Here is a 23,170-nt window from a genome sequence, read left to right on the forward strand (position 1 = left end):
TAAAGCGGAGCACATAGTAACATAAACCCAAAGGTCTGTCCACTCTAAAGCATGTAGAAATAAGAGGCAAAAGTATGTTTACTCTGTGTGGTGTATTCTAGTTTCCTGAGAAACAAATAAGCAAGATTATATCAGTTTGAAAAACCGTGAAAAACATAAAAAGAGATAACGTGATAGTGTGATAGAAAGTGTTTTATCATGGAGAGTGTAATCTGAATTTCCTAGATGTAAGCTGGGTAAATAAAGATAATTATCTCTTGGTGCCTAGAATGTGTAGGAGATATCCAATGGATAAACTTGAATGAAAATAAATAATGAATAAAATTACTCATAATCGTATCAGACAGGAGGACTAATTCTCATGTTACTGTTTTACAGGTGAGGAAACTGTGATGTTAATGCCACATTATTCTCTCCAATTTAATAAAATACTTGCATAAGTGAAAAATGAAAAAAGCGTGGCTATGATTCAAAGTCAGTCCAGTGGAGGCGGCGAACAATGTTCTATACTTTCCTAGTTTTAGAGCATTTGAACTTACTTTTTGGCTTAAGTTTTTGGGTCTCCGAGCAAAATTGGTATCAAAGAGATCCTAATGCCCTGCTGAAAGGGAATGGCAGACTAAGCTCCCCAGATTCTGGCTCCAGTCTTGGAAAGAACCCAGCATGAAAGCCTGGCACCTTCAGATACCAGCTGTCCGCCCGAAAGATCCCCCAGCGCCACTTCCACTAACCAGGGAGCAATTCGTGTTTAAGAAGTTTGTCCTTTTTAAATTTACTCTTCCTTGTTAAATCTTATTCTAAAGAGGTCAGAATTGTGTCACGCTTAGTTTTAGGACCCTGCGTTTCCTCTTCGCAGTAAAGACCTGCAGTTGGTTGATGAGCCCTAGAATTCCTGCCAGATTGCTTCTCATGACAATTCCCTTCATCTTCACAAAACTCCCTGGCATCTGGTGATGAGATTTGATGTCGTTTGTGCTGACCTCATCCCAAAGCCAGAGAAAACAGTAGACTGAAGTGCGGGGCTTACTGTGTCCACTGGGTGAGGGAAGAACTGGGGCACAGTTGAGCTCCAGGACTTTCAAGTCCGCACTGGCAGTGAAGGCCTACGCTCCTCATTTTCAGAAGAGTAAGGCTGGAGAAAACCTGTCGCTGAATTACTAAGTGTGAGTGCCAAGGCGAGATGGGAGAGTTTTCTTATTCTGCGGGTTGGCGGGTGCGCACTGTGCTGCTTGGAACCTGAGCCACCAACAAAGAGGGGACGCTCAGAAGCCGCTCAGATACTGAACCCTAATGGGCTTTGGATCGCTGTTATCACAAAATAAACACGTTCATGGCAGACAGCAACAGTCTGACACTGGTCTTCCAAGTCGATGCTCAGGAGGGCTGGGAGACCGGCGCTGTGACCCTGTGCACAGAGAGGCTGAGATTTTAAGGATCCTGTGCTCAGCCCATTGCAAAGCATGAAGCCTGAGTCTTCTATCCAAACTCACTAGCTAGACTTTCTGGGGTCCAGCTCGTTGCAGGCCAACCCTCTGGCTTTACAGTTCCGAGCGCAGACCCTCAGGAACCCCGTAATCTCTTTAAGGCCACAGGGGGGAGCGCGCGCCGAGGTGGAAGGGAACCCGAGCCTCCGCGCTCTGTTTCTCTTCGAAGTTCCTTTCTCCCCGGGCCGGCCAAGGAGGCCAGGGAGTGGCGCCGGCTCTCGGGGCGCTGGGTCCCCGGCGGGCGCGCAGGTGGAGCTCGGCGCGCCGGGTGCTGAGCCCCACGTTCCGGTGGCTCCTGCGCGCTCCCGGGCTCGGGCGGTCGGGCGCGCTCTTGGCGCTGGCTGGGGCAGAGATTCCGGGGCCGGGGGCGGCTTCCGGGGCCGGATCCCGGGCGAGCCGAGGACCGGGAGGAGCGCCGGGCGGTGTCTGCGCCGGGAGCTTTCCGCGGACCGGCCGCGGTGCCGGGTGAGTGAGGCCGCCGGGGTGGGGGGCGGTGGGGCTCTGGCTGCGCGCAGCCCTCGCCACGGCGACCCCGCGACCTCCCGCGCCCCTCCGTGCCTCGCCCGGCTCGTTTCCCTGCAGCCCCTCGTCCCGTTCCCTTGGCGTCCCCTCAACCCCAGGCTCCAGCCACCCTTTCTGCACAGAGCTTCGGGCCTCCGGGGACCCTGAACTCGGTGGGGGCGCCCCAGCTCCACCGCCCGGGCTTTACGCCGGGCTCCCCACTCCCGCTTTCATCCTCCCGGCGCTGCGGATCCGCTCTCCCGGCCCGGGGTCGGCGCTGGGGCGCTGCGCTGTGTTGGGGTCTTAGCAACCCCCAGAATCGCGGCATTCCTTTCTGCAGTGCCCCGCGTAGAACGCGCGGGAATTTAGAGTCAAGACTGGTGGGTTCTCGTCCTGGCTCTGTCCCTAGCTGCTTCACCGTCCTCTCTCTGAGTCTTGGTGTCTCCATCTGTGGAGCGTGGAAAACGCTCTTTTCTGGACACAAAGCAAAGGACAAAGGATGTGTGAAAAGTGGAGAGGGATCCCCGCACCCCCACCAGCTCTCCCTCCTCGGGGTATTAGCTGCTTTAGCTAGAAAGTATCTAATTGCTGGTTCTTTTGCACCGCTCCTCTCCGCCCGGTTTCTGGCATGCAAAGTTGCTTATCTACTGTATTATCTCTGAGGCACTTGACGCACAGGGCTTGGCAAATAGAAAGTGCTCGATCAGTGCTGACTGAATGAGAGGTTGGTCGGTGGGAACCTTAAAAGCCCTGGAAACGTCAAGAGTAGTTATTTTCTTGGAATGACCTGGCAGGACTCCTATTCGTGCAGCTTCAGTGTTTCTTCTTGACTAGCACCAAGTCTGGTGCCGCCTGGGGCTAATGGTTCCAGATTGTAGACAGTGAATTCCAGGCTCCTCAGAGCTCCAGGCTGCAGCCTGGGAAGCCACTCAGTCTTTCCTCCTCTATCTGCTGGGCTTTCTGGTGCCCAGAAAAGTCCAGAGGGACTGTGAGTACCTGGTTGGGGCTGGGCTGGGAGTGGGTGGGAAGAACAGTTCTCTAGAAAGGTTTCAGGAATTCCTGCGTTATGGTGGCTGGGGCATTTCCCTCTCCGGATTTCCTCTTCCCCCCTCTGTAAAGAAGTAGAGCGCGTGTTTGTGGGTGAGGGCGGCGTGCTCTGGTGCTGTACAATCACTCACCAACTGTCCAAACACACCGCACAGCCCTGCTGAGCTTGAGGACAGCATGTACCCCTACACTGAGAACCCGAAAAGCCAAGAAGTGTTTTTCCATTGCACCGGAGACCTCCTGTCTCCAGTCACCCTGAGGTTGTAAATTTTGGTGGAGTGACTAGGCACTGACCTCTTGGAGCTGTGGGATCCATTGCACAAAATGGGAATTCCCCTTCTTTGGTACCGAGAACCACAGAGCTGTGCTGAGGTGTCAGAGACACAAAACATTAAGAGGCTCTGGGGAGTGTGGTTGAATCAGATGCTGGGTGACAGACAGAGGTTAAGGGGTAAGTCACAACCTCGGCTGCTTTCCCAGCTGTATTCTGTCCTCTGCTATAAATGTGTTTTTGCCCTTACTCTATGGATTAAAATATACAAATGAAGGAAGTACTGCCAAGGAAAGGGGTTTTTATTTTGGTTGATATTACACAGCCACCATTGACAGTGCAAAGACAGATGTAAGCATTCCCACCCAGGATTTATAGGAGTAAGTGCTGACATCATCACACCCTCCTGAAGGCCACCCTGACTGGCCAGGTGTGCTGAATAATGGCATTGCCATCCTACTGGACACCAACTGAGTGCATGCTGTGGGCATTTTACGTGCACTCATTAATTTAGCCTCTAATATGGTCTTGTTGGAGAGGGACTATTGCTGTCTTCGTTTAACACAGTGTATGAGACAGTGGAGCTTCAGGGAAAGGAAATGACCATGAGGTGTAGGTGTGGTCACCCAGTAAGCTGACTCTACCGTCTATTCTGGAGGTGAATGTCATTGGAATTTGGGGAACCAGATTTCAAGATCCGCTTCTGTAACTGACTGCCAGGAAGGCAGGAATCTGGAGGAAGTCAGATGAGACCTTTATAGCCAGGACACTAGTGGGTTACTAGGAGCTCAGGACCTCTTATAGCTCAGTAGGGAGGCAAAAGGTGGCTTGAGAGAGAATGAAGTGGTAAAGGCTCAGTGTTGAGCAGGTCAGAGTTAAGAGTTGGCTGGCATATTCAACAGCAGCAAGCCGGATTCAAAACGTGTACTTTACATTGCTTGGTTGTGTGGAGAAGCTGGGTGTGGTGGCTCACAGGCAATCCCAGGTGTCCAGGAGGCTGAGGCCAAGTGTGCCACAATTTCAAGTCCAGTTCTATACAACCTAGATTCTGTATCGAAGTGCTAAACAGGCCTGATCAGTGATGCAGCACATGCTAGCAATGTGCTGCATCACTGGGTTCAATCCGCAATATGGAATATATTTACTTGAGTGTGTATAGGTGTAGCTTTCTTATTTGGGGGCTCTGCTTTGCTGATTGAGTATGTGACTGGCTGATAACTCATTACATAGGTTCAGGGAGAATGAAACAGAGGAGGAGAAGGAGAGACAGAGAAAATTAAACTGGTTTTCCCCAAACCTTTCATTTAATGATGACAGATACCTGGCACACATATCACTAGTCCTGATTCCTTCCCTAACCGACACCTGACATCCACAAGGCTGAGTGAAATCCTTCACTCAGTGCTCTGAGCTGGGTCTGCCTATTGATCCTGGAGCTTTCTTTATCTCCCAGACTTCCCACTTCATTACTTTGGGGTAAAGTCAAGAAAGTAACAAGTGGAACAATAGACCTTTCTGCTCTGTGCCTGTAGGGGGTATCTTAGAAAATACCTTGAAGGCTTTTTGAAGATTATTTTTTCTTTCACTCTTCTCTTTTCTTTCTTTGGTGGCCTTCCACTCCTGTCCCTCCAAATGAGTACTTGGCTGGGGTGGGGTGGCACGTGTCAGGAGAGTGGTCAGTCTTCCAGAGCGAACCAGAATCTCAGAAATCAGCTTGTCCATTATTCCAAATGACTGAGAACAAAACAGAGGTCCAGTCAGAAAGAGCGATTTACTCAGGGTCGCACCATGTGTTTGTTTTCCCATGCCGCTGGAACGATTTCCTACTGCTTAAATGTAGCAGTTTTGAACCTTTTAAACTCAGTTATAGTTCTGTGGCTTACTAGGATAAATGAGTGTCACAAGAATAAAATCAAGATGTCATCAGGTTGCTTTTCTTTAGGGGAGTATAAGGGAAAATCGGTTTCTCCCTTCTCCGAATTGCTGGCAGAGTGTACTTCCTGTGGGTGCAGGCCCAAGGCCACCACATTCTTGCTGTGAATTTAGGCCATTCTCTGTCTCTGGAGGCTGCTGCCTTCCTTGGCTGTTAGCTCCCTTCCTCCATCTTCAAACCAACAACAGGGAACTAGCCTGTTGCATGTCCCAGCTTTCCGACCCCCTCTTCTGCCTTCCTCTTCACTTTTAGGGAGTTAGGTGATGAGGTTGGGCACCTGGATAATCCAGGATCATCTCCCATCTCAAAGTCCTTAGTTGTAATCCCGCCTATAAAATTCCTTTCGCCTGTGTTCTCAGGGCTCTGTTTCTGAATCACACTTTCTTTTTACATACTTAAGGTTGGGGGAGCCCTGAGATTGAGCATCTTTGGTAGCACCAGAAAAGGGGGTGTCGTCTTTGGGACGGTGAGTGCTTCAGGGCATGGCTCTATCACCGGACCCCTGTAGTCCCTCTCCTGGACACACAGCAGCCCTTAGTCACTGCAGATAGCAGTGATGGAAGGTAATATCTTAGGCAGGATGCTGCAGATTTGCCTGGATGTTTTCTTTTGCTGGCTCTCTCTTGGTTTTTGAGACATTGTGATTGGCTTTCAGATGGCATGCTTAATCTTCAACAGTGCTGGCTTCAATTTTCATCTCTTTGAAATAAGCATCTTGGTGTTTTTCCAGCCACAGAAGGACAGATAGAAAGTTAGGCAGGGAATATGTCTTTAAACCCATTATGAATTTTGGAAGAGGAAGGGGTTTGTCGGGGTGAAATGATAAGCATATTTTTCAGGGACCTTGGGTCGTCAGAGAAAGATATCTGATTCTTTTGGCCCTTTTCCTTGGAGCAAATGCCCTGGTGGCATGAGTATGCGCTGGCTGGTGAATGTGTGAGGCTAAGCATTACGCAAGGGGAGGAGAGCTATTTCCAAGAGTAAATGTGACGTTGGGGTGTTCTTATACTGGAGTTGGTGTAGGAAACCTGCCTCCTCTCTTGTCTTTCTCCCTACCCTCTTCTAAGAACAGAGAAAGAAAAGTTTATAACTTGGGAAGCAAATCTCCCCAACTTCTGCATACTGGAAATCAAAATTAAAATTTGAGTTCTCCAACCCAAGTGAATCAACAAGAGGGAATCCTAGAGGATTTGATTGTGAAAGGCCGTCCTCTGCCTGGAATGTGCAGGGTGGTAGAAAAGGAAGAGACCTCCATTCCCAGTTCTTCTTCTCTTTTTTTTTCCAAATCCATTTTATTCAAAGATAATTAGAAAAAAGAGGAGGAGGAGAAAGAGAAAAAGAAGGAGAAGCAGAAGGAGGAGGAGGCGGAGAAGAAGAAGACAAAAATGAAGATGAAAACACAACTATAACAAAATTTCAAAGCATGTCAGTTGGGGTAACAATGGTAGATATATTGCAGATTGTCATCCTAAAATCATTCACCCAGAGCACAAGACATTTGCCTTCGATTGTCTGAACAATATCAGTACAAATCTTTTTGTTCAATGAACTCAGAAATCAATACTATAACTGTCTTAACTATTTTTTGTATACATATGCATACACATATGTTTTTTCTTTCAACTTGTTACACTAATGAAACAATATGATGTTTGCATGTGTGTCTTATTTATAGTTCTTCTTGACTATAGCAAGAGCCCAGAAAATGATGATATCAAGTGGTGTTTTTTTTTGGAGATGTGATTCTGATTTTTGCAATTGTTGAAGTTTCTGGAGGGATAGGATGCTTTCTGGATCTCTTCTGCTAATTAAGTTCCCTGAATTGAGCTCAGATCTGACATATCCAGGCCCATGTTCATTCTTCTACTGAGCTCATATTTACTGGCATTTACAGTGTGATGGATGCTGAGGATGCATCAGCAAACAAAATATGAGCTTTTTCTCTCTGTGTGCTTATATCTGAGAGGTTAGAGGAACAAGTCTTCAGCCTGTTACGAATGAAAGCCAGTAAAAACAAACAGGTGAGTATTAGATTATGGAAAGCATAGGAAGAAAACACAACAGGATGTGAGACAGAGCATGGCTGGCAGGTGAGGAGCGGTAGCTTAACAGAGTGGATCTGGAAAAACTTTAGAGTGTGACATTTAAGATGATGTCTTGCATGACGAGACATAGGGCGGGGCCCATTTGAAGCATTCTCAGCATCCTAAGGAGAGGGAACAGCAGGCACAGAAGTCTTCAGTGGAATCAAACAGAGAACCAACCATTTGGTACTCAGGCTGACGGTGGTCAATAGGGCCTCTTGTGGAACATGAGTTGCCCTGTGTCTATTTGGTTACATTCTTCCTCGAGCAGCTTCTGAGGATGCAGCCTGAGAAAGGCTCCTGAATGGTGGACAGTGCTCTGGAAACCTCAGTGGTTTCACATCAGCCTCAGTGGTTCACATCCTGCAAGACATTTCAAGAGTCTTGCATCTTCAGACTCACCAGCGTCAGTGACTCAGAGCTGGTTTTTGCTCCCCGATCTGTGGCCTGACGTCTAGTGGAAAGGAAACAGTGGTCACCACGTGCTTAGAGCTCTGGCAGGCCTAGACTAGGGTCATACTTGCAAGGTGCCACCTGCTTCTGCCTGCCTTTTCTCTCACTTTGCAGAGACTGAGCTTGCCTCCTAGCAGGAAGTCATTTCTTTAGGGCCTTCTTCCTCAATAGGTTCCTTGGTTGTAAAACCGGTTGGAGAGCCATTGGCAGTCGCTCAAAAGTTAACTGTTAGCTGCAGTTCAGATGTGAAGGGTGTGCTGTTTCCAGAGGAAGTCCAAAGTTGGGACAGACATCAAAGGCTATTTGCGTATGAAACTTGTCACTGTGGTTTCTTACACTGTGCTCAGGTCAGCTGTAGAGCATTCATGGCACCCTAATTAAGGTAGGGCCTCTGAACCTCTTAAAGGAGTCTTTACTCTGTATTCTGTGAAGCCCTCCCTATGTACACCAGGCATCGTCCTGAATGTGTCAGTCTGTTTTTTGTTGCTTTAAGAATACCCAAGATAATAAACTTATAAAGAGAAAAGTTGCTTTGGCTTACTGTTTTGGAGGTTCCTGCTCATGATCGATTGTTCCTGTTGCTTTTGGACCCAGGGGAAATGAGAGTATTGCAGCAGGAGCATGTGGTGGGGAAAGCTGTCCACCTCATGGCAACTGGAAAGCGAGAGGAGGGAAGAAGCGCTGGTGGTCACACTGCCCCTTGTGGGGAGCATCCCCAATGATCAGAAGACCTCCCATTAGGCTCCGCCTTTTAAAATTTCTACCACCTCCCCATAGAATCCAGATGGGTCTAAGCCTCTAAGGCGTGGGCCTTAGAGAGGACGTTTAGGATCCACACTGCAGCAGTGCTTCCTGTCTGTTAGCTTATGTCAGTCCAGTGCACTGCATCCAGGGAAGTTGTCTGCACTGTTATTATTCCCATTTTAGAAATCAGGCAACTAACGCTCAAAGTTGTTAAGCCTCCTGTCAGAGCCAGGAGAACTGCACGGGCTTCCAACACGCCACATGGCTTCATCACGTCTGGGCTTTGTTGAGGATGTCTGTTGTGCTCAGCCTGCTTTTGCCCTGCTTCTTGCCTTTTGAATTCTTGTTATGCCTCCAAGCCCACATCAGATGCTCCCTTCACTATAAATTTTTCTGCTTTACTTAGGATAAACAAAGAGATGAAGATTAATTTTTTGAGCATCTGCTATGTTCTAGGAGTGTACATCCGGTCTCACTCTTATCTTCACAATAGGATGCTTTGCTGTAGTGTTTTTAGTATCTCCTTTTCACAAATGAGAAAATTGAAGGTTAGCAAAAGTGTCACAATCCACTGAGGGCAGAAGGCGGTCTTCACACCAAGGTCCCTGACTCCGGGGTTGTGTACAGTCCACTCTCCTTTTTCTGATAGCAGGTGGTTTGTACCATCAGGATAGTGCTCACTTTTTTGCTTGGCAGCTGAGTACTTTGCACTTTTCTGTAATTAGTTGGATTTTTTTCCCTTTTCTGAAAACAATGTACTGTTTAAGGGCAAAAACTGTATTTGATTTATCGATACTGTTATGCTGACTCCATGACCTCTAGTATTAATCATAGTGCCATAAATGTTTATTGAATTAGGTTGAATTGTTAACTGTACCAGTTTTGTGCTTGTAGTGGAGGAACAGGTTAGTTTAATCACTGTGTGGGTTGATTTATTATTTACTTATTTCATATCGGAAATTGAACTCATGACCTTGCGATTGCCAGGCAGGTGCTTGTACCGCTGAGCTGTATCCCCAGCCAATTTTTAAAAAAGTAGTACTGTTTTAACAATAATTTTTTATTAGTACAGCTTTGTAGTGCATAATGGTTACTTTCATCATAAGGAGTTGGTGCATGTAAGTGACATTTCTTAATCACCTTCCTTCCCACTTCCGGCATCCCTTAGATGTGTGTGTGTGTGTGTGTATGCACACACACAAAATGTATGTATCTGTATGTATAGACACATATATTTATTATTATTTTGAGGCAGGATCTTGCTATACAATTCAGACTAGCGTTGAACTCACTATGTGCCCATACTGGCCTTGAACTCACAGCAGTCCTCCTGCCTCAGCCTCCCAAGTGCTGGGATTACAGGTGTAGATCACCATGCCCTATTTACACATTTTTAAAAATACATGTTTGTAGTATACTATGGTTACATTCCTCGTAGGAACTTGTGTGCTGGCAGATTTTTAAAAATCATTAATGTGGGCTGTTTTCTGTCTCATAGTTTGTGTTAGTATAACAAAACACCTGAGGCTGGAAAAGTTGCAGGGTAAGAGTTGTATTTAGTTCACAGTTCTGAGATTCAAATGCCTGACACTGACAGCTGTTTGGCTGGGTCTGATGAATGTCGTGGAGGCTCAGGACATGACAGAAGAGCAGAAAGGGGTTGTGTAAGAAAGATTAAGCACATGGAGGGGCCTTGACTTATAACCTGCTTTTGTGGCAACTGACCTACTTCTCTGAACTGGATATTAATTCTGTCCGAGTGTGGTATCCACATGACCTAATGACCACCCATGAGTCATTATTACATGGAGGACGGAGCTTCCAGCCCACGAGCCTTTGGAGGACTAACCATATCCAAAGCACAGCGTATCTCTGTCATCTTTGTTGATAAAGATGTGGCTCAAATCTGGGATACCGACAAACTGAAGAAGTAGAAGATACTTGCTTACATTAGTGATACTTGCTTACATTAGTGAGTCCCTACAGCCAGGAATTTTTAATCATAATAAGAATTTGTATTTGTGGAGTATTTACGCAGGATGTTAAGTGCTATGTATGATTATTTCGTAGATTTCTCCTAATCTCATGAGGCAGATACTATTTCCCATGTTTGGTTTTATTTCCACTTGAGTAAGGAGAAGCATGAGGAAGTTTACATAACTTATTTGAATGTGGAGCCACATTAAAATCCAAGCCGACTGGCCTCAGAGTCTGGATTTTTAACATCCTCTGCAGTGTGAATGTGGAAGAAAATCTCTGTGTACTGTGACAGTCTTGGTTCCTTTGGATTTTAAGTCTGCCACCTTTCATTGAGCCTTCCCTTTATTGTCTGTTCTAAGTTGTTTTCCTTGTTACCTTTTCCCCCCTGGAAACTTTTACTATTTTTCATAATGACTACTCTAAATATTATACTACATGCTCTCCAGTTAACGTCTAATGGTAATTGGCTTTTGCTATTTTTCAGACAATGTCAGAAGAACCAAAATACTTTCATTTCTTCTATTTGTTATTGCTATCGAATGGTTTATTTCTGTGTTTTTCTCTGAAAATGTCTTATTTTAGAATAATTGTCGTTAGTTATTTCTCTTTACCCCTTTAAAGATAATCATTCTGTTGTTGGTTTGGTTCCATTGTTTCTGTTAAAGAAGTGGGTGATCAGTCCAGTTGTTTCTTATTTGAAGATAAACTGTCTTTTCTTTATATTTAGGTTTTAGCAGATTCATTGTAATATGCCTAATTATGGGTTTTACTTCATTTATCCTTCTAAGGCTGCTTTAGTATGTGAATTTATGTCTTTCATTAGCTTTGAAAAATTTTCGTGTGTTTCTATGTTGTTTCTCTCCCATTCTCCTTTCTCACATTTCATATATATATATATATATATATATATATATATAGTACCTTGTTACTGTTTCTTCTGTTCGTTATCCAATTTCCTATGCCATCTATCCTTTTATTTTTCTTTCATTGTAAATATTTTGCCTGATCTATGCTCCAGTTCACTAATCTTCTCCCCTATGTTTAGTATGCTGTTAAACTCATCTACTAGATTTTTAATTCCCAATATTATACAGTGGACTCTTGACTTATGAACTCAATTTGATTTTCAAGGGGTAGTTGTAAGTCAAGATGATTTTTTTCTCATAAGAAATAATGGAAATACCTATAATGTGTTCTAAACTTCCCAAAGTATCCCTTAGCTAACCTTTCATATTAAACGGTTGTATAATGTGCATAACTCACCAGAAACACCAATAATTTTCCTATAATATGTTCCAAAAAGCTATAAAATGTGCCTAGCTTACCAGAAGCAACACTTTCACACTATACTTATCATCCAAGTTGACACCTTCAGCTTGCAGGAAGGTAGATGAAATGTAAGGTAGTTACTGTTTGGAAGGAGGGTCCCCTTCCATAGTGACATCAAGCATCTGGCTCCCTGGTGTCCTTCTCTCTTTGGGACAGTCTGTCGCCCACCAGGACCTGTTTCTGGCTTACTGGGTCTCAACCTTTTCAGAATGAAAAACTGGTCTGAGGTTGTCTGTTTCTGTCTTTTCTTTAGCAATACGACATGACAGTTACCAAGCAAGTAACTCCAGTGATTGGCCTTTTTTCTGTCTGGGTGTCTTCTCCACAAATGTTTGTAGCTTTGTCCATTTTTTCACGATTTCGTTTATATCAGAAGTTGAACTTTGCCGCACTGATTGTTGATACTCCCCCTCCTCTTCAGAGCGCTCCTCAGCTGACCTTCTCTGTGGTCAGCCAGAAGCTGCGGAGGTTCCTCTCTAGACAGTTCCTTCTGGGTATTCCCCTACCAGTTCCTCAGCATCACCCCTGTCTGCCTGCAGGTCTCAGCTATAGTGACAGTATCATCAATCACAGGGTCAACTGAAGGTTCAGGCTGCTCTTCACAGCCTTTAAAGTCTCTTTCCTGTAAATTTTAGGCCATGCTTTCTTCCAGGCAGATCTCAGTGTCCTTAGAGAGACATTGACCCAGGATTTCTCAATTAACCCCACCCAGGAAAGGATGTTGTAATCTTTTTTCCCCTAGAACTCTCTAAGGGTTAAATTTCTATCCAAGACCATCTGGAAACACTTCAGGAACAAGTGGTTAGCTTGTTTCCTTGGTGTTTAGCTTCTTAAAGTTAGCTGTAACCTGCTGGTTCATGGGCTGTATAGAGAAATTCTATTAGGTGGGAGGAACTCAACTTTTATTTTGATACCTTATCCTCCCTCTGGGTCTCCTCCCATCTCCCGGCTCTCTCTGAACCCCTTACTTGTCTCCAAGAAGTCCATCTCCCTATTTTGTACAACTGTCCTTTTTTATGATTTAATTTATTTGTATTTTGGGTTTCTAATATAAGGGAAATCATGTGATAATTAACCTTCTGTGTCTGACTTCTTTTACTTAATATTATGGTCTCCAGGAACTGTGATAATTCAAAGCTGGCCTCCCAGGTCATGCTCAGTAATAAAGATGTTCTTGAAGTCCCAGCACGACTGCAGAGGTTTTCTTCTCACTGTCTTGGAAGTCTTGGACTCCAACTTTTGTTCCATCAACCTCCTGAGTTTGGCAGAAGCACCCTCCCTGTCCAGTCTCTGCTTCCCACTAGTTGGAAAGGCTGCCTGAAATGCCACGCTCACGTCCCCCATTTCTCCCTTCTTCTGGATCTAGTCTAGCCACTCTTAATTAGTTTATTAGTTCTTAGTGGCTTCAAGCAGATTTTTAAAACACCTCCTTTTCTAGTTGTCTTCAATAAAAGGATTGGTTCAGTTGTGCAATTTGCTTTTACTAGAATGGAAATCCTGATTTTTTTCAGATGACATATCGCGTCTTAATTCTTTAAATCTGGAAAGCCCTCTGGCCAAAACAAGAATCTGACCTGGACTGAGAAGAAAGCTGTCAGTCTGGTAAGCTCCATGTTTACACATTTGGGCTTGAGTGGGTGGTGGAGGCAGCTGTAGTGTCTCTGTGAGTACGTGGCCTGAGTTTGAAGTACATTCGCTTAGCTCTGTGACTGCTGACTGATTAACTTTGCTCAGCTTTTCTTTCAGTAGCTACAAAAGAATCTCCTACAGGATTACTGCCAGGGTTTAATAAATTAACATATGGAGCAAGCTAGGTTGATTAAGCAAATACAAATAATACAAATTCATTAAACAAAATAATTTTTTCATATTTAAACATGTACCAATTGTTAAATGCTGTTTTTTTTTAATGTCTCCATGTTTGAGGAAACAAACGGAGGGGCATTTCATTTCTCAGTGCTTAGAAGTCAAAGGGTCATAAAAAAAATCATATTTACTCCTAAGAGAGAGTCTTACTTATAATAAGTACTTGATGAATAAATAAATGAATGACCATAATGGACAGAATTACTTGTTTTGATGGTACTCAATCGAAACAGTATTCCGTTGTTAGAGGAAGAAATTGTTTACCGGAGAACTCTCAAGCTGGAAAGTGAATAGTCTAGAGTTATTGCTTGAATGCAATTGTTCCAAGACTACTAACTTGTGGAAATTTTTAATTTATGTAATTTTTCTTGTAACTAGAAAGTCTGCAGTATGATGAGATTGGTTAGGGCTGGGGATATGTCTCAGTGGTAGAGCTCTTGCCTTGCATGCACAAGGCCCTGGATTTGGTTCCCCAGCACAACAACAATAACAACAATAACAACAGCAACAAATTTTTTTAAAAAAGAGTGGTTGCTTAGAACAATGTTTCTTTCTTTTTTGCATAAGAAGTTAGTTGCTAAGAAAAATAGTCCAGAAATAAAATGTAGTGTCTCCTAATCAGGCAGTAGGAATCTTCCTATGTGAAGTGAATCAGCTGAAGAACCTTGGTACACAGGATGATTTTTCATCTTTGGAAAAAGTACATTTTCTTTCTCTTTTGGACGTACTACTTTTTTTAACCCTTTTCTCAGTCTTGTAGTGGATACAAACTTCACAGCCATTTTGAGACTGTTGACTTCCCCATTAAATTATTTGCGCTCTGTGGACTGAGGACCAGCAGTTCCCAGGGCTCCCAGGAGAGGTGTGACCCAATGCACGCTGCATTCACCACTGGAGGCTGAGCTCAGGATGGGGTTGAGGCAACTTCTTAGATAAACATATTAATTGCGTGTCAGAGTTTAGTGTTAACTGGTGAGGTAAACTCAGGTAAAGTACACCATTTCAGAATGACGAGAGGTTAGGCCTAACTACCGTCTTACCTCCCATAGTTATAAAAATACTGATTTGAGCTAAATTCTGTTGTGAGATACTCATCAGAAATAACAAGCAATATCTCTGCGGTGCAAATTACAAGCAAATTAACCCATAGTTATTAATTAGATGTACTAGAAACAAGTTTTGAAGCAAGTGCACTCCAATGATAGCTGAGGTCACACAGAAGTCAGCTAGCCCAAGCTGAGAGTCCTGCTTTTTGGTTTTTTCCCAAAGCTAAAGTTTCCAGCATGCAATTAAAGATGCTGCACACGTGACTTGCTTAGTTCTTATTTCGAGGACAAAATTTTTCTTTCGCGGTGTCTGGAACCCTTATTCTATGAAGAGAGCAGGACAGGTATTTGAGGACTGAGAAAGTAACACAGCGAGATGGAATTTCCTGTCCTCCCAGCTGCTGGGACAGCCAGGCTCAGAAGCCCAGAGCAGCAGATCTGTAGGCCCAGGGGACAACGTGATTTGTGGTTTTCAAACTGTGTTTTGAGTAGCATGAGGTGTCAAGGGGAAGCTGAGTAGCCATGATGGCCACAAGTGAGCAGCCTGCACTGAACAGGGACACCAAAAACACAACACAGCACAACACAAACGGGGCAAAATTATTTCCTTAGGTTTTTTTTTTCAGTTAGAGGAAAAACCTACTTCAGTTTTATACCAGATAAATTTTGTGCATTCCGGTTTTGTGTTGCTTTTGGAGTGATCTGCATGGGTAAAGGGTGGGAGGAACCATACCTGCCCCTTCCCTGCTCCCCTTCCCTGCTGTAGTACTGGAGCAGTTCTACTTGTTTTTGTGATTTGGATTTTTAAAAGCAATTTCATTTTCATGTGAGTAATGCTGGCACAGCCTAAGCTGAAGTTACAGGTTACAGAAAATGTTTCATTCATGAACTTGCTTTGCTTCGTTTGGTTTTAGGTGGGACAGTTCCACAATCAGGTGATGGACTGGAATGATTATTGCAGAAGGGAAGGGATGGAAAGTGGAGAGGACTTGCAGATCTCCATTTCACCATCTGTGAAAAGCACTGGCTCTCGCTTCAACATTCCATCCGTGATGGTGGATGAGTCCTGAAGTCTGCGTTCCTGTAAATGACAGGTTTCGCTAGTTAAAATCGGTCAGGGAGATTACAGATTCCTGGCATTTGGAGTCCCAGTGACTGTTTGATGTTAGTGGATTTACTGGAAAGGGTTCTTGTGGGGTTCCTCTGGCCTAAGGCAAGGGAGCTGTTGATGTAATCAGAAGACCACAGAGAATATTTCTCCCTCCCCCTTTCCTCTCGAACTGTTTTCATCTCTTCTGACTCACACTTCTGTTTCTCAGATCTTGTTGAAAATGACTATGTCTCCATAGCTGAGTCAGGGCCAGGCTGTGCCTCCTTCCTCTGTAAGATCCCATTGTCTTGGAACTTGCCAGGGTGGGATCAGCTGGGCTGCAGAGCACCCAGGGGTCAGTTCCCAGTCCATAATCCCAGGGATCATGGAGCCCAGGAGCCCCCAAACCTGGCTGCACATTGGGGTCAGCTAGTGATGGGGAAAAGGCACCCTCCCAGTCTTACTCACCAAGTCTGGACTGAGACCCAGAAATCAGGCCTTTTCTTTCTTTCTTTCTTTTTTTTTTTTTTTTTTTTTTTTTTGTCTTTTTGAAACAGAGTTTCACTGTACAGTTCAGGGCTGGCCTTGAACTCATTTTGTAGCACAGGCTGGCCTGGAACTCACAGTGATCCTCCTGCCGCAGGTTCCCAAGTGCTGGGATAAAAGGTGTGCGTTGCCACCTCACCTGACTCGGAGTCTGGCTCAGGCTTTTCTTTATTCTGTGCTAAAGTGATTCTTGCTTAGCTTGGCACACAGAACTGATGGCGAACGTTTTAAAGCTTTAAACAATAATAAGCAGTCCACTGTGGCTATGTGCCATAGGTAGCATCTGGTGATCACTAATCTAGTCACATTCTATAACTTTATTTAAAAATTATATATGTATTTACTTTTAACACTGAGAATTAGAAGGAAATCCCTAATTCCATTTTCCCCTCAGTCATGATAGAATACATGCTCGTGTTTAGAAAATGCAAATGGTATAAAAGGATAAAGAATAAAAAGCAGGAACCTCTTGCACCTCTGGTCCAACTCCCCAAAAGGTAACCACTCTTGACCCTGTCTCGGGATTATACTCTGAGCATACTTTACCTATCTGTGTACTTCATTCTACAAAATCTGAACCAAAGAAACCATTCAGTACACTATCCTGCACCTTGTGTGTTCTTCTTTCCATTTAAGATATTTTGGAGCTCAGCAATGTCAGATTATTTTAATAACTGTTAAATAATTCTCTCGCCCCTGCCCTCCCCTTCCCTCCCCTCTCTCCTCCCTCTCCTCCTCCCCTTCTCTCTTCTCATCGCCTCTTTTCTCTTTTCTCTCATACTAGGGATTGAACACAGGGCCTTTGCATTGAGCTACGTTACCAGTCCTTTGCATTTTTTTTACTTTTTTTTTTCGACACAGGGTCTTGCTGTGTAGTCTGGGCTGGCCTTGAATCCTGTGGCAATCTTCCTGCCTCAGCCTCCAGAGTGCTGCTGCACACCTGACTTTTATTTTGAGACAGGGTCTGAGTTACTAATTTGCAGGGCTTGAACTTGTGATCTTTCTGCTTCAGCCTTCTGAGTGGAGTTACCAGCATGTGCTACCACACCCAGCAATTTATTATCATATTATTATTATTATTTTTACCATTCATCATTCCTGTTTAGCTAAAGCATTATAGTGTGTGTGTGTGTGTGTGTGTGTGTGTGTGGTACTGGGGATGGGTATAGGGCCTTGCCTTGAGCACTTTACCATTGAGCTACATTCCTCCTCTCTTAAAAACTGTTTTTGAGTTAAATTGCTTAGGGTGGTCTCAGACTCCTGGCCTTCCTATCTCCCTAGTAGCCTGGCTACATTGTGCCCTTTCATCAGCATCTCTTTGTCCCCATTCATCAGGGTATAGCAATCACCATTTTGTTCTGCTCCTACATATTTTAATTTTGTGTATGTGTATGTTTAAATATAAATGAGAACATGTAGCTATTTTTTGTTGTTTTTTTGAAACAGGGACTTGCTATGCAGTGTGGGTTGGCCTTAAACCCATTATGGAGCCCGTGCTGGCCTTGAACTCATGGTAGTTTTCCTGCTTCAGCTTCCCAAATACTGGAATTACAGGCATATACCACCATGCCCAGCAGACATGTAGTATTTGTCTTTCTCTATCTGGTTTATTTCATGTAACATAATGTCCTCCTGATTCATCTACATTATCACAAATAACATAATTTCTTTTTTTTTATTTTTAAAGAGAAAAAAACCCCAAAAGAATAGGGTAACAATGATTAATACATTGTGTATTGTTATCTTTAAATTAGTTACGCAGAGTACAAGATATAGGCATTTAATTTCTCCAAAAATATTAACACAAACCTTTCTTTTCAATGAATTAAGAGAAATTAGTAGTACATCTATCTTGTATATATAATTATTTTTCTTTTTTCTTCCTTCTTTTCGTCTTTCTCCTATCCCAGTTTCTCTTTCCTTGTGAACAGTTTCTTCCCATTTTACAATGTCTGTTGTACATTTTGGATCTTATTTAGTCTTTATGATGTTTGCATGTGTGTGTCTGAAAGCGGAACTGTATGCCATGGTGTTCATATACCACATTTTCTTTATCTATTCATGACTGATGGACATTTTGGTTGATTATGTGACTTAGCTGTTGTAATCAATGTGGCAATAAACATGGAGACATGGATATACTGATGCAAATCATTTGGGTGTATATCCAGAAGTGGAATTGCTGGATCACATGGTGGTTCTGTTTTTAGTTTTTGAGGAACTTCCATGCTGGTTTTCCAGCATGGGAAAATTGAATAAATTAATGTTTTAAAATTAATAATTAGTAAATTAGTGTTTTTAATGTACTTGGGACATGCTTGTCGCATAGTCAGTACACCTGTTTATAAAATGAACTAATGAATGCATGCATACAAATTGCTGTTATCCCATTATATATTAGTTTATTTTTTGTTTCTGTGATAAAAGAAAGTACCCGAGGCAGGCAAACTTTGTAAAGAAAAGAAGTTTATTTAGCTCACAGTTCTGGCAGAAAGGTGAGGGGTACATCTGGAGATAGCTGTGTGGCTGGCAGAGTCTTGGGGTGGCACAGGACATCACATGGCAAGAGATAGGGCGCCCCTGTGTGGCTATCTTGTCATTGCTACCCCTTATAGAACACCACCAGATTTGATCCTGGAGCTTCCTCCCTGATGACTTTATCCGATCCTAATCACCCCCAAAGTCTACATTTTAAATACTATAGTCATGTTATCTTTCTAACTTGTTAATACCTCACTATGGGAATTAAATCAACACATGAACCAGTATCTGAACCATAGTGTACTCCACTTTATTCTAGCATTTGTGGACACCTTTGTTATGTTGGTAGCTGTCATGTATAATGGAGAAACACGCTTATATGCATATCCTGTGTACTCTATTTTGGAGACACTGATTAGGCACTTACTTAGGTTGCAACAGAGAGCATCAAACCAAAGGCATTAGAGAAGAAAGGCTAGTAATGAGAAGAAAAGGAAATAGGACTGAATTTTGGGGTTTTGCTGGCCCTGGAGTCACAGGATTGTACTTAGATTTGGTGGTTGTTCTAGCCTTCTGCTGTCTGAGCAGGGCCTGTTGTATGCTTTTGGTTCTTAATTTGTGCACTGAGGTGCCCTAGGGAGCCACAGTAAACTTGCTAGAGAAGGATGGGGGTGCTATAGGATCTTTAAATTTTTTATCAGAAATAGTGATATTGGACACCTCTCAGACACTTTGTAAAGTGCTAAATCCGGAAAGCTCATAGTTTAACACTAAAATACATTCCCTTTGTTGGTGTCACATTTTATGGAGTTAAGTTTTTTATGGTTGCTGTGATATGTCAAATTCTGTCAAAAGATTTTTAAAATATGGAATCAGAAGAAGATAGCATCATTCAATCTTATTTCAAAGTTTGGAAAGTTGCTCAGTCCCCCAAAGGTGCATATTAATAGCTATTTAAGAATGAAATAATATTTTTATTTTAATTCATAATTTTGAAAATTAATAAGTTGTTAGGACATAAATACTTATTTGGTTGTTTACTTAACATGTAGAACTGCTAGGTATTTCTTTTAGCTTGGATGCTGTGAAAAAAATTACCAAGACACTAAGGTCACTATAGTAGGAAATGGTTGGGGATAATCAGTTTACATCCTTACTTATCTGAAGTATTATCTACAAATGAGAGATATCAAATGGGTGCTAGCTTAAATAGAAACAGGGAATTATTGGATCATGTATTTGGGATGTCCAGGGTTACAAATGACACCTGGATTCAGGCTCTCACATGAGCCTCAAGGCACCATCTGTCTTTCCATTTCCTGTCCAGACTCTCCACAAGGAGCCCTGAGCCCATTCTTTCCAGATCCTTTCACTTTAGCAGTTCCAGCAGAAAGACTCTTCTTTCCCAAGAGCTTGTGCATAAAAGTACTGGGGATTTACGTTTCCCAGTCTGGGCTACTTGCCTGCCTGAGTGTGGCTATAGAGATTTGTACTGTGTAAACTGAGGTCCTATTGCCATTCCTTTGCTCAGGGTCAGTGTCCCAACTAAACCCCGTGGAACAGGTAGGTTCTCAGAAAAGACGGAGTTATGTCATCAGAGAAGGAGAAAAGGACACAAGATTAAAAACAATGAATTTCTCATTTCACAAATGAGGGAAACAGACTGGTAGCATGGTAGTTTAATAAATAAGCATGGAAGCTTTAGCATTCCACCCATCTGCTTTTACTTCCATGATCAAATTAGTGGCCTCTGCATCTTTCATGGGTTTGACTTCATGTTTGCAAAATGGGCATAACTGGGGATGAAAGCCAAGAAACAAAAATGGACAGTTATTATAGTCCCTTCTTCATGAGATTGGTGGTTGATGTGAGTAATGAATGAATTAACAGACGTAAGGTGCCTTTTATAGATCTACTAATAAGCCTTCAGTAAGTGAAGCCATTATAGTTACTGATCAAGGAAACTTACAGAGCACATGCTGGTTAGTGCCATAAGCTTGTGGCCCCTGGAGGTGTCCTTCTAACCAAGAGGGTAGCAGATGGTCCACAAAGCTGATTTCCCTTTTCTGTGTGTTGCAGAGTGGGGCAGCATGGATGCTATCAGCCAGTCCCCTGCAGAAGCTGTGCTTCCTAAGCACATCTTGGATATCTGGCTCATTGTCCTCATCATCCTGGCCACTATTGTCATCATGACCTCCTTGTTGCTGTGCCCAGCCACTGCAGTCATCATCTATCGAATGTGGACTCATCCGATCATCAGTGGGGCTGTCTGACAACCATTCAAGAGGATCAGGCTGGCAATGAGGACATGGGTCCCTTCTCCCAGCCTGTTCTCAGAAAAAAAATGGGATGGACTTTGGAGTTAGATCTGTGTTCTAATTTTGATTCTACAGCTGGCCAATTGTGCAAATTTGGTCGAGTGACCTAACTCTGAGTTCCAGGTTCCTTATCTTTCTACTAGGGATTGTGTTCCCCCACCTTTCCTACCTCATAGGGCTGTAAGAACCAAAAGACTCAGCAAAGGTGAAAGCTGTTTGTGAGCCATAAGGCCACCAGGTGTTAATACTATGTGCTGAGAAGCTTTGAAGAACCAAAAACCCTAAAAGCCAATGATGCCTTAAAGTTGGTGAGGGAGATGCTGGGCACAGAGCAGCCTTTGCCAGTGCCCCTCGAATGAGACCAAGGAGGACAGCCACTCTGTCCTTATTCCAAGGGACCAGTCGCACATTGGATCAAACTTATTTTCTTTGAATTGTCCCTCCTTTAATTTTCTCAGTTGGGGTACGGAGGGCTGAGTTTGACAGAGGAATTGAGGTGGAAAGCACTTTCCAGAACCTTCTCTGTCCCGGAGTTTTTGTACCTGTGTAATCTAGAAGAGGGCCATATCATTATCTGGCAGTGACAAGGGAGCTGGGGTGAGGGACTTCTTTCTGCATTGGAGTCTCATGTCTCTGTAAACTCTAGCACTCAAGCAATGTTGGAAAATGCAGGGTGGCCAAATTTGGTGTCCAGATTTTAGGAGCTCCAGACTCTGCCCCTTCTATACATCCCACACCCAAGATGCTGTGTCACTGCTTCCCAGCTCCTGCTACTTTAGCTTGAAATGTACTGCCTTCCCAACCCCCAATGGCACTGTAGCCAGCCCATGGTACTTACGTTTTAGGAAATACTCCCAATGCATTTGGAACCAATTTAAAGTAATGATGGCTATTTTAGATGCTATGATTTATATTTATACAGTGATATTTCCAGACCACTCAAGGTATTTGATACCCAAATCAGGGGCATCCTAGAATTTATTAAATTATGTTAGAGGATAGCAAGATAGTAGAATATGACTGTGTAAAAATGATGTTTTTCCTTGATTTTATTTCAGCCAATTTCCAATAAAATGTTAGAATGAGCATGTCTGAGGTCTTTCTATGAACACATATTACATGCCAAACCCAGATAAAAATATTTTGCAAAATCTGTGGATCATAGGAGACTATTTGAGTGTAGGAACAGAAAGGAAAAGAAAAATTCTACTGATTTTCAGAGTTCTAGCACTATCCAATGGGTAAAATTGTCCAGTGTATACAAGCATAATGCATCTTGGTGTTGGACAAATTAAGCTTGAGATGCTTGTCATATGTAAGTGGACATTTAGGACACAAGAATCTGTTTTTTCCCCTTGGGAAGATTTTATGGTTGGAGTTATGGCTTGGGGAGTCATCATATATGGTGGATAAACTACAGGAGTGGATGGACAGAGTACACAGGCTGAGAGGAGTGAAGTGCTAATGTCAGAATGCAACGAGTACTACACAGGAGTAGAAGGGGAAAAGAAGAAAACAAAAACCTCGAAGCAAGGAGGCTGAGAAGGATAAATCATGTTTTGAGGGTCAAGGAATGAGAGAGAAGTTAGGTCACAGAAGGAACATAAATCACACTTCCAAGAATAGCACTATAGTAAAGAGGTAAGTTAAGAGAAGGTATATTTAGGTGACAGTGGTGGAGAGAATTGCTATCTTCATTTGCACTGCTGTAATAAAATACACTGGGGAGTGGCTGCCGCTGAAGGCCAATCACACCCGCGGAGCTGGAGCAAGGCTGGCCCTGAGAACACAGAGCGCCTGAAGCGAGCCAGAGGAACAGGTTGTTAGGCAGAGGGATTTTACCTGCCGTCAACCTGCCAAGTGTTTACATAAACACTGCAGTCCTTGGGCGGCTCTTTTCTCCACCAACAGAGGGCGCCACATCAGCTTTCTGCGTGTTCTCTTTTACCTTCATTTCTTCATGGTCCTACCCCCAGTAGTTTTTTTTAGAGCTGCTC

General features: G+C 43.4%; 1 protein-coding gene across 5 annotated transcripts; it reads left to right on the plus strand.

Annotated features, from left to right (window-relative positions):
- Positions 1 to 1,053: 1,053 nt before the first annotated feature.
- On the plus strand, positions 1,054 to 22,258 carry Smim3 (small integral membrane protein 3). Of its 5 annotated transcripts, none has more exons than XM_063232401.1 (3): positions 1,145 to 1,163; positions 13,338 to 13,428; positions 20,935 to 22,258. In XM_063232401.1, exon 3 carries the CDS (start codon positions 20,946 to 20,948, stop codon positions 21,126 to 21,128), a length of 183 nt encoding a protein of 60 aa, XP_063088471.1. In that variant the 5' UTR covers positions 1,145 to 1,163; positions 13,338 to 13,428; positions 20,935 to 20,945; the 3' UTR covers positions 21,129 to 22,258. The 5 variants fall into 5 exon arrangements, with proteins under 5 accessions (XP_063088472.1, XP_063088471.1, XP_005007058.1 ...); XM_005007001.4 differs by lacking the exon at positions 1,145 to 1,163 and adding an exon at positions 1,809 to 1,949; XM_013141244.3 differs by lacking the exon at positions 1,145 to 1,163 and adding an exon at positions 2,723 to 2,973.
- The last annotated feature ends 912 nt before the right edge of the window (positions 22,259 to 23,170 follow it).

This window comes from Cavia porcellus, unplaced genomic scaffold, assembly GCF_034190915.1.
Source record: "Cavia porcellus strain 051 isolate PalLab524CR breed Dunkin Hartley unplaced genomic scaffold, mCavPor4.1 scaffold_21, whole genome shotgun sequence".
NCBI lineage: Eukaryota > Metazoa > Chordata > Mammalia > Rodentia > Caviidae > Cavia > Cavia porcellus.